This window comes from Lynx rufus, unplaced genomic scaffold, assembly GCF_022079265.1.
Source record: "Lynx rufus isolate CCGP_SWC_20201006 ecotype Redwood Valley unplaced genomic scaffold, mLynRuf1.p SCAF_1, whole genome shotgun sequence".
NCBI lineage: Eukaryota > Metazoa > Chordata > Mammalia > Carnivora > Felidae > Lynx > Lynx rufus.
In genome coordinates this window covers 213683005-213694859 of record NW_025814823.1, presented here as the reverse complement: position 1 = coordinate 213694859, position 11855 = coordinate 213683005, and the positions used below count along the sequence as shown (strand labels likewise).

Below are 11855 nucleotides of genomic sequence, written 5' to 3'. Positions count from 1 at the left end.
GCCTGGAGCCTGCTTTGGATTCTGTGTCTCCCTCTCTCTCTGCCCCTCCCCAGCTTGCACTCTGTCTGTCTCTCTCTCATAAATGAATAAACATTAAAAAAAAAAGAAGTTTTTTTAATATTTGGATTGTTCTCAATCTTGTGGTACTACAATATGACAGCCTGCTAGGCAGACTCAGAATTGTAAACAAAGACTTTTCTGGTAATTTTTCCCCCTATAAAACATCCAACTTAAGATGGTCACATGTTAGGGGTTCTTGATGAGCCTACTCTATGATCTATATTCTATCTTCTTCAAAACACAAGTTAATGGCCTGATTCGTTTTTCATTAAATAAAGATTTACTGATGGTTCACTGTGACTTGTCTCCCAGACTCTCCCAATAAGACTAGAAGTTCTCTAGAGTAGAGATAGACTCCTTTATAACTAGCTAATAACCATGAATCGGATGCCACAATATTAAGTGAGCCCTCAGTGAAGATAGGAAACAGAGATTCTCATCCATTACTGGTGGGGTGGGGAGGATGGGGTAATTGATGGGGCAAGAGGGAGGGCAACTTTGCAATATCCATCAAAAACTGTATCAATAATTTCACTTCTGAAAGATCCTACAGATACACTTATACATGTGTGAAATGCCATGTATCCAAGCCTACTCACTGTAGCAACTTTAAAACAACAGAAGTTTGGACAAGTCTAAATGTTCATCAGTAGGGATTGTTTGAATAAATTATGGTACAGCCATAGAGCAGGATACTATGCAACTGTAATAAAGAATGAGAAAATTTTTAGGTAGAGGCTGTGAAGTTTAGTGGTTAAAAAGCAAATATTCTGGAGTTAGGCTGCTTGGGTTCAAGTCCTGGCTCCAACAATTATTATGTGTGTGACTTTTAACTAGCCATTTATCTTCTTAGTCTCAATTTTCTCACCTATAAAATGAGAGTTACTGGGGGCACCTGGCTGGCTAATCAGAAGAGCATGCAATTCTTGATCTCTGGGTCAGAAGTTTGAGCCCCATGTTGGGTTTAGAGATGACTAAGTAAACAAACAAACAAACTTTTAAAAATATTTAAAATGAGGGTTATGAGGATTCTAATGGCATCTACTTCATAGGATTTTTGTGAGGATTAAATAAGTTAATGAATATAAAGTGTTTAGAATGTTGATACATAAGGTGTGACGGACACAGCACAGTCAGTGATTAAAGCGGGATGCACAACAGCAGGCAGAGTAGGCTACCATTTGTGTAAAACAGAGTGGAAATAAAGACTAGGATACATAGATCCTTATATTTTCATAGAACACCTTTGGATAGATACAAAGGGAAATATGACACTAGTTGCTTTTAGAGGGGGAACTAGGTGTTTGGAAGAAAGATAGAAAGAAAAGTTTCACTGTACTTTCTTTTATACCTCTGGATTTTAAACTATCAGAATTATTACCTAGCTCAACAACAAATTAATTTAAAATTACACACGCACAGAAACAGTTATCTCCCATAGACTTTTTTTAATTGAGATGAAAGTCAGATAACATAAAATTAGCCATTTTATTTTGTTATGTTTATTTATTTATTTTGAGAGAGAGAGAGAGAGAGAGAGAGAGAGAGAGAGAGAGCAAGCACAAGCAGGGGAGGGGCAGGGAGAGAAACACAGAATCCAAAGCAGGCTCCAGGCTCTGACCTGAGCTGAAGTCGGATGCTTAACTGACTGAGCCACACAGGGCCCCAAAATTAGCTATTTTAAAGTGAACAATAGGGGCGCCTGGGTGGCTCAGTTGGTTGGGCGTCTGACTTCAGCTCAGGTCATGGTCAGAGTTGAAGCCCTGAGTTGGGCTCTGTGCTGACAGCTCAGAGCGTGGAGCCTGCTTCGGATTCTGTGTCTCCCTCTCTCTCTGCTCCTTCCCCTCTCATGCATGCTCTGTCTCTCAAAAATGAATAAACGTTAAAAAAAATTATAAATAAATAAATAATAAATAAATAAAGTGAACAATTAAAATACATACGTTGGATTTTAATTTAAAAGCAAGAGACTTGGGCACTTGGGTAGCTCAGTCAGTTAAGCATCTGACTCTTGATTTCAGTTCAGGTCATGATCTCCCGGTTCGTGAGATTGAGCCCCAAGTAGGGCTCTGCACTGACAGTGAGCCTGATTGGGATTCTCTCTGTCTCTCTGTCTGTCTGTCTGTCTGTCTGTCTCTATCTTTCTGCCCCTCCCCCAAGTGCACGCATATACCCTATCTCTCTCAAAATAAATAAATAAACTTACAAAAAATAGAAGAGCTTTTTATAAGGCATTGCCATTTTCTGTCTCCATGGTAGTTCCCAAATCGATCCATCCATCATGGTCTGACCTCAATGTTACCACCTCTTTGACATCTTCCTTGGAGACTGTCGGAACCAGGGTAGAGCTCTTCTGAATCCCTAAGCAACCAGGATCTGTATGCTGCATTGGTCCATGAACTTGCATATGTCTTGGAACCACTGCAAAAGGGCCTCACCTTTGTCTTCTTTCCTACAGCTATGCCTGGAGCTTCTCACGGTCATAGGAGACACCCCTGTGCTTCTAGATAGTTCCTAAAGCACTATCCTTGGTGCTTTGAAGAGATTATCAGATTGATGGAAAGCCTTCAGAACCTGCTGGAGTCACTGACATTCCTGAACCCTGGAAGCCTCTGGGACAAGGAAACTGTGCCCTCTACAGGACTATCTAAAAAGTGGTGAATGGAAGGTACAGATTTCCCCCACTATCCAAAAGTTTGTGTTACACTACTCTGCCTTTACAAAAGACCCACATTAGTACCTGTTTTTGCAAACGAAAATAAAAAAATAAAGACAATTTTTTCTTTTACAGATGGTAATTGCTTCTTTGCTTATGCCATTTAGGCTTAGAATAGGTTTCATAGACAAAACAGATAACATATGGGACAGGAGGAGTTGGGGGGAAGAGACTCTTAAAGGTGGAGAACACAGTGAGGGTTGCTAGAGGGAGGTGTGTGGGGATGGGCTAGATGGGTGAAGGGTATTAAGGAGGACACTCATTATGATGAGCACTGGGTATCGTATGTAAGTGACAAATCACTGAATTTTACTCCTTTTTTTAATGTTTATTTATTTTGAGGGCAGGGGAGAGAATGAGAGAGAGAGAGAGAGAGAGAGAGAGAGAGAGAGAGAGAATTCCAAGCAGACTCCTCAATGCCAGCACAGAGCTCTGGAATTTATAAACCATGAGATCATGACCTGAGCTGAAATCAAGGGTGTGACACTTAATTGACTAAGCCACCGAGGCTTCCCTGAATTCTACTCCTGAAACCAATGTTGCACTGTATGTTAACTGAGTAGAATTTAAATTTTAAAAATTATAATAAAAAAAGAATAGGCTTCATAGGAATGCTTCACTTCCTGTATTCTCAGCACGGGCTGGGGAATCTCCTCAGCTCCGCAGGCGATCAAGAAAGATGATAAAGGAGGAGGAGGCTGGGCCCATTCCTTCTCTGTCCTCTGGGCACACAAGCGTCCTCTGGCGCCCTCTGTGCACACAGGCACAGGCAGCCTGCAGGAGAAAGCCTGCTTGAGTCAGCGGCTAGGCCACCCCCTTTGTTTTGAGGAGTGGGGGGTGGGGGGGGTGGGGATGTCACAAGGCGGACAGAAGTAAAATGACTGGCCGGAGATCACGCTGATCAGGGCCACCCTGAGACTTATTTCTGTAACACAATCTTCTTTCCGAACGTGAGTTCTAGGCCAGAGAGAGGGGTCTAACGCAGGCAACTAATTCTGGTTACTTCTGAGCTTTATCTTTGTCACTTCAAGTCTTCTAAGCCATTCGCAATCCATTTCCCAGCTCCCTTCTCCTACTCTCTGGGTTGAATTTTAAAGGCTGTAAGGTACACAAAGCCCCAGCCAGGCCTGGGGCGGGGCAGGGGCAGGGGCCAGGACAGGTTGTTGGCCTCCCTGCCTCTGTCCCATTGCTGGTGCTGTGTGTTCCTGGGCAGGGAAGCTGCTGGGTTCAGAGGGTGCAGACTCGGCCTGCGATCTCTCCGTCCTGCCCCTGTGCAGCTGGCTGACATGGCATGTCCCCATTTCCTCTGTGAGGCACTCAGCCCTCTTTCCTAATTACTTTCTATGTCTCACTTGAGGGCCACTGAATACTGTGGATCATTTCCAAAGCCCTTGGGAGACACAGAAGTGTCAAGGGGCTTTGCAAGGTCTCCAGCACCTGGAAAGGCCACCACAATTTCAACCACGCTCTGCCTGGAGGCAGGGGAGGAGAGACTGTCAGCAGGGCCACCACATACTCCAAGTCCCCTCTGGGGGTGCCAGGCTCAGGCTCGCACCCCCAGGCTCCCTTTTCCCCTCTCTCAGCTTTCCTAAGTGATGGGGTAACTGGGGAGCAGGGTTAGTGCACAGACACCACCTGCTTCTCACTCTGCTCTTTCTCTCCCAGGTTAGCTCTCTGCCCAGCTCAGAGCCCCAGGTAGGGGCGGGGGACACGGGCATGGGGAGGAGGGGGCAGGAGGAAGCAGCAGACAGAAAAAAACTGCTATTTTGGTTGGCTTTCCATTTCAGATTTCTCTTGACTCGTCCCAGGATGATAGAAGTCAAGATCTGGCATCTGATTCAGAGATAATCTCCAGGAGAGGAATGAGAAAAGTTTGTTGATGTCTCAAATTATTATTATTTTAAAACATTTTTAATGTTTATTTATTTTTGAAAGAGAGAGACAGAGTGGTGGTGGGGGGGGAGGGGCAGAGAGAGAAGGAGATACAGAATAAAGCAGGCTCCAGACTCTGAGCTGTTAGCACAGAGCCTGATTCAGGGCTGGAGCCCACGGAAGGTGAGATCATGACCTAAGCTGACGTCGGACACTTACTTAACTGACCGAGTCACCCAGGTTCCCCGATATCTCAAATTATTAAAATTGACACAACTTCATGCTTCACATGTCATACAATCATGTGGAGAATGTATCACAAAATAAAAATAATGTATTATTCCTCCAAATTTTAATTGAAATCAAAACATTATGTTCATTTGTTAAATTTAATTTTTTTTTTTTAAGAGAGAGAGAGAGCATGAGCAGGGGACAAGGACAGATGGAGACAGAGAATATCAAGCAGGCTTGACATTCAGCATGGAGCCCGACACAGGGCTCGGCCCCACAATCCGGGGATCATGAACTGAGCCGAAATCAAGAGAGGGGTGCTCAACCGACTGAGCCACTAGGGCACCCCAAAGCACCACGTTTAGATCTTACAAGTCCTGGTACTCCAGAGGTGGTTGGGAAACATTGAGGAACCTGACACCCAGGGTGTTTAGTCTCTAATTTGCAGGAAGACGGCACTGAAAGAATCTTCTCTTCCTTTCCAGTTTTGTTCAGGGCTGCACCTGGTTTGAAACTGGAAGAAGTGGGGGTGGGCACCTCTTCTCCACGGAGGAGGGCCACCGGTTTTTGCAGCCTAATCATCTTAGAGGGCAGAAGGAAGCTGTTGGTGTCACAGGGGCCAGGAGAACCTTTTCAAATACAAACAGGCTGCCCCTCCCTCCCTGCCGGGGTATGTGATCTTTGTTGAAAGTGCAGTCAAGCCTGTTTTGAGATTGGCTGACCCATTCCTGCTCACTGAAAACCTGAAAGGCTCATTGTTCAGGTGGTTGTAAAAGAACATAGAGGTTGTGAAAGGCCCACTGTTTTATATCTGAAATAGTTATCTGTCCCAAAGTGAAAATGTAATCAAAATTGTTTTTTAAATATCCTTTTTTGTCCAAAGGCAAAAAAAAAAAAAAAAAAAAAAAAAAAAAAAGAGAGAGAGAATGCAAGGGATAGAAATGACTGCAAAGAAACATCTCAATATTTTTTACAGAGTCATTTTTCTGCTTGAGCACTGTTAATGGGTGGCCATTTCCCCATTTCCCTATTTCCCTGCAGGACACTGGGGTCTATTCACCATTCATTCACCTGGTCTCTGGAACAGAGTCTCGGGGCAGCCAAGCAAAGCACCAGGCAAGACAATTTCAGCCTTTGCAAATATCTTACACAGGTTTAAGAAATCCAAAAAGAAATTCTGTGGCTCAGCTGAAACTGGGGGCCCAGAGAAGTGGTGGGGGGAGGAGGGGAGAATCAGTGCGTTCTCCCACATCATGTGAGACAACATTAGCTGAAGAGAAAATACTAAGAGAAACTTAATCTGAAACCACACAAGATTAGAGAAATAAGCGATTCATTTTTTTTCCTTTTATTTCTTTATTTCCTTTTTAAGTAACCTCTGCACCCAGCTTGGGGCTCAGACGCACAACTCCAAGATCAAGAATCACAGGCTCCCCTGATTGAGCCAGCCAGGCACATCCCTTCCCCTGCCAAACCCTCACACCGATCCAGATTCATCTTTATTTTTCCTTTTTAATTTTTTAAGTTTATTTATTTACTTTGAGAGAGACAGTGACAGCGTGAGTAGGGGAAGGGCAGAGAGAGAGAGAGGGAGGGAGGGAGAGAGAGAATCCCAAGCAGGCGCCACACCATCAGCACACAGCCCCATGCGGGGCTCGAATTCACCAAACCGTGAGATCATGACCTGAGCCCCAGAGTCAGACGCTTAACCAACTGAGTCACCCAGGCGCCCCTGGATTCATTTTAGAAGGCTTTTCTACTCTACTTTTTTCCTGGGCTCCTTGTGTGCCAGGGCCACACCCTCCCCATCCCCAAAGGAAAGGCTCTGTAAGAAAAGGAGCACCCACATTGGCCTATAAGGCTGACCTCAGAGGGGACAGGATGTGTGTGCACCAAGGGCAGAGGCAACAGCTGGGGATTTGCCCTGGCATCACACTGCTGGTTCCAGTACAGGCAGTGGTGGGAGATGGCACTGGAAGGACAGGCTGGAGCTGTAGTTTAGGGGGCCCTGTATGCTAGGCTAAGGATTTTGTAATTTATCCTTAGGTATGTGGAGCTAGTGAAGACTTTTTACACCATTTTTTTTTCTTTTTAAAGAATGATGTGGTAATTAAGAATTATCAGGTGATCACTTATTATGTAATAAAATTTATTATATAAACATAGAAACAAGAAAATCTCATAATCAGGTAGAAATAAAAGTCCCAAACTGAACAAACCATAATCATACTACACAAGAGGTAACCACTGTAAAGATTTGGAGAAAGAACGGTCTTTATATATGCTTATCTATTAAAATAAAAAGGGATAATACTTTGCACATAGCTTCGTGATCTGATTTTTTTCATTAAACATTATAAAGTAAATTTATTTGTGTATTATTATTATTATGCATAGTTCTTTTCTTTTTTTTTTTTTTAAGTTTATTTATTTTGAGAGAGAGAGAGGGAGCTCGAGAAGGGGAGGGCCAGAGGGAGGAGATAGAGAATCCCAAGCAGGCTCTGCACTGTCAGCACAGAGTCTGACACAGGGCTTGATCCCACAAACTATGAGACCACGATCTGAGTCAAAATCAAGACTTGGTTAACCGACTGAGCCATCCAGGCGCCCCTGCATAGTTATTTTCAACTTTTTTCCTGAACTAAGATTCCTGAGGGAGCTAACACCAAGTCATGAGTAACAGGTTGAACAAGCAGTGATTTTTGAGGGGCACTCCTCTTTAGGATCTTTGGTCTATGATACCATTTAGATGGTTGAGCTGTATTTCAATAAAATACTCGTGGACATTTTAATTGTTTTTAATCTTACACATTTGCTAAGAATGTTTCAGTCAATATATTTGAACTCACAGTTTGTAAACTTACTAATTAGATTTAATTCTTTAAGATAAATTCTTTGAAGTTCAGCTGTTTATTTGCATTAAAAAAAAAAAAGAGACAATTTAGATGTCAACTGAATGAGTGACCCTTGCCTTTGCCTTTGCAATTTTTGGTATTACTAGCTCAGAAATTAATATTTTCAATCTTTATAATCTTTGTAAATCTGGCTGACAAAAAGTCTATGACCTTTTAAAAATAATTTGCATGTGTTTTCTTAGTAGTAAGGTTGAAATTTTGTTTTCATATGGTTATCAGCCATTTGTATTTTTTTTGAGAATTGTCCACTCATGTATATTGTTCATTTACACTTTCAAACAGAAATTTATCTTATTATTTATTACCAAAGTATTCCATGTTCATTGTCAAATCATCTGCATCTCTTAAAAAAGTCATTGAGGATCTTGTAACCCAGAGATAACCAGGGCTAACAGTTTTGAGTTAGAACTTTTTCTATGATGTGTATACATATGTAGATGCTTGTATGGCAATAGTGGACTCTTACACAGATACTTGTTTTACATGTATTATTTGTGAACATCTCGGTATGCCAGTGAGTACATAACTACAACATTATATGCAATGGTTCACTACATTCATGTTCCATTTGTTTAATTCTTGACCATTTAGGTAACAAATCTTTATGCCTGTGTCCAATTCTTTTCTTAGTGGAATCAGATACAAATGATTTGAATATCTTTATTAATACCAACTGTTATATTATGGTGTAATGGCTTCCCCAGTTATTTGACTTTATTTTTATTATTTTTTTAACATTTTTAAAGTTTTATTTATTTTTGAAAGAGAATGCACATAAGCTGAGGAGGGATAGAGAGAGAGGGAGACACAGAATCCAAAGCAGGCTCCAGGCTCTGAGCTGTCAGCACAGAGCCCGATGTGGGGCTCAAACCCATGAACCGTAAGATCATGGCATGAGCCAAAGTCGGACACTCAACTGACTGAGCCACCCAGGTGCCCCTTGACTTTAAATTTTATTCTGGGATATGGTAGTTTCATACTTTTAGTAGTAAAATTTGTATGTTGATTTTCATTTATTGAGCCCACTTTACATTCCTAAGATAAACTCCACTTGGTTGTAGTATATTATTCTTCACATATATTGCTGGATATGATTTGATAAATCTCTCATTAAGGGTTCTTCAATCTAATTTCATCAGGTACATTGGTCTGAACTTTTTTTTAAAGTTAAGTTCTATACCCAATGCGGGGCTTGAACTCATAACCCTGAGATCCAGAGTCACGTGCTCTACCAACTGAGCCAGACAGTCCTGAGCTTTCTTTGAACTGTGTTTATTTGGTTTTGATATCATGGTAATGTTGGCCTCATAAAATAAGTTGAGGTTGGGCACCAGAAAAAATCGTGAAGTTATTCATAGATAACTTTATGGGGTCACTTACCCTAGCTTCTCCCTCTCCCCAATCTGCCCAGTATGTTCTAGTTACCCAGGACTCCCCCTTTCAATCCTCTGGCCAGGAAAAGTCCCAGCTGGGGCTTTAGTTACTGCTGCCTGCCACACACTTCCATGGCTCTATTCAAGTTCATGGCTAAGCAGTGATTTTACCTCTGGAAGGGGAAAATGTGGTCAACTGTTAAGTTTGATCATACGTCAGTTCTTGTCTTCTTCAATCTGCCTGCCATTAGTTGTTTCAGAGTCCTCAAACTGCTGTTTTATGTATTTTAGCCACATTTTATAATTACATTCAGAGGGACAGACAGGGATGAGGGTGCTTACTTCATTTTACTGCGAACTGGCACTCATAAATTGGTTTCAAGGGGCACCTGGGTGGCTCAATCAGTTGAGTATCCATCTTTGGCTCAGGTCATCATTTCACAGTTCATGAGGTTCGTGAGTTCAAGCCCTGAATTGAGCTCACTGTTATCAGTGCAGAGCCCACTTCAGATTCTCTGTCCCCTGGTCTCTCTGCCCCTTCCCCACTTCCTTTCTCTTTCAAAAATAAACATTAAAAATATCTAAATGTGGTTTCAATTAATAATTTAGGTGTAGCTGCCTTTCCACTTTACTGTAGACTAAGCCCTCTCCTTTTCATCTCCTTTGTTGTACACTAAATTTCATAAAAAGAAAAAATTTAGAAACTCATACAATTTTTTAAAAAATTTTCATTCAGTTTTGAGAGACAGAGACAGAGTGTGAACGGGGGAGGGGCAGAGAGAAAGGGAGACACAGAATCTGAACGAGGCTCCAAGCTGTCAGCTCAGAACCCGACACGGGGCTCGAACTCATGAACGGTGAGATCATGACCTGAGCTGAAGTTGGATGCTCAACCGAGCCACCCAGGTGCCCCTAAAAACTCATACAATTAAGAATTTTGTCATCTAGAAAATCTTATTTTCCTTTGAGCCCATCTTTGCTCCTCATCAACTCCCACTGATTCTTCTACCTCTTTCATTAAGTCCAACCAAAGAGCAGACAGGAGGACAGACAGGCTGCTCCAACATTACCATGAGATTTCTGGGAGATTTTGGTCTCTGCTGTGAAATAAAGGATTCCCTGAATATGTAGTTTGCTTAAATTTTAGGTCTCCTTCCTGACATTTCTCTTGAAACAATCAATGAAGGAAGTGCATTGAGTGTTTCTTTATGACAGTCCTTAAGATTTTATTTATTTTTAAAAGTAATCTCTACACCCAACATGGGGCTTGAACTCACAACCCTGAGATCAAGTTACATGTTCCACCGATTGAGCCAACCAGGCGCCCCTATGACTGTCCTTTACACTAAGTGTGAGGGACATCAAGTACCCTAGTGTTTAAGAAGAGAAACATGTGATCACAGAATTGAAGAATTTGGGAACTGAAAGTAATTTTTGAGATTATGCCTCAGTTTAAGAGATGTGTTTGCACACTAAATTTAGGAGTCCATAGGTAAAATGGCTGGGGTCTCTAATGTCATAAAATCAAATGCACACAAGGCCAGCCTGGTAGACAAAATAGGGAATGGTAGAGGCTGTGATAAACTTTCCAGAGAAGATGGTCTTAAATTTATCCACCAGAGGGAATAGCCATTCCTCTCAGCTTCAGTTAATTGTTACCACAGAGGAACACATGCCCTCTGTCATCAGATCTTCCATTTTTTCAAGAGAAGTCAAATTGGGATTTCTTGTGAAATTTTTCTTTTCTTTTCTTTTTTTTTAAGTTTATTTATTTATTTTGAGAGAGAGAGAGAGAAAGAGCACCAGCAGGGGAGGGGCAGAGAGAGAGAGAGGGAAAGAATCACAAGCAGGCTCTGTACTGCCAGCACAGAGTCAGAGGCGGGGCTTGAACTCAAGAATTGTGAGATCATGACCTGAGCTGAAATCCAGTCAGATGCTTAACTGACTGAGCCACCCAAGTGCCCCTGTGATATTGTTCTTTAACATTGGCTGTTTAAAAAAAATTTTGGGGGGCGCCTGGGTGGCTCAGTCGGTTAAGTGTCCGACTTTGGCTCAGGTCATGATCTCACAGTCTGTGAGTTCGAGCCCCACATCGGGCTCTGTGCTGACAGCTCAGAGCCTGTAGCCCGTTTCAGATTCTGTGTCTCCCTCTCTCTCTGCACCTCCCCTGTTCATGCTCTGTCTCTGTCTCAAAAATAAACGTTAAAAAAAAAAAATTAAAAAAAATTTTTTTTAGGCTGCTTTCCCTCTCCCACAATACCTCGTGGTCTTCCTTTCCAACCCGGGCCTGGCAGGATGGCTCCTGCAAAGAAGGGTGGCGAGAAGAAGGACCGTTCTGCCATCAACGAGGTAGTGACCAGAGAATACACCATCAACATTCACAAACACATCCATGGAGCGGGTTTCAAGAAGCGTGCCCCTCGGGCACTCAAAGAGATCCGGAAATTTGCTATGCAGGAGATGGGAACCCCAGATGTGCACATTGACACCAGGCTCAACAGAGCTGTCTGGGCCAAAGGAATAAGGAATGTTCCGTACTGTATCCGTGTGCGGTTGTCCAGAAAAAGTAACGAGGATGAGGATTCACCAAACAAGCTCTATACGTTGGTTACCTATGTACCTGTCACCACTTTCAAAAATCTACAGACTGTTAATGTGGATGAGAATTGCTGATTGTCAAATAAAGGT

At 42.4% G+C, this 11855-nt stretch overlaps 1 protein-coding gene across 1 annotated transcript; it reads left to right on the top strand.

Annotated features, from left to right (window-relative positions):
- Window positions 1–11423: 11423 nt before the first annotated feature.
- Window positions 11424–11855, top strand: LOC124507825 (60S ribosomal protein L31-like). Its single transcript, XM_047074213.1, has one exon. It carries the CDS (start codon window positions 11463–11465, stop codon window positions 11838–11840), a length of 378 nt encoding a protein of 125 aa, XP_046930169.1. The 5' UTR covers window positions 11424–11462; the 3' UTR covers window positions 11841–11855.

Excerpts from the sequence above, each read along its gene's own strand:
- LOC124507825 (XM_047074213.1), top strand. The coding sequence starts at position 11,463 with ATGGCTCCTGCAAAGAAGGGTGGCGAGAAGAAGGACCGTTCTGCCATC.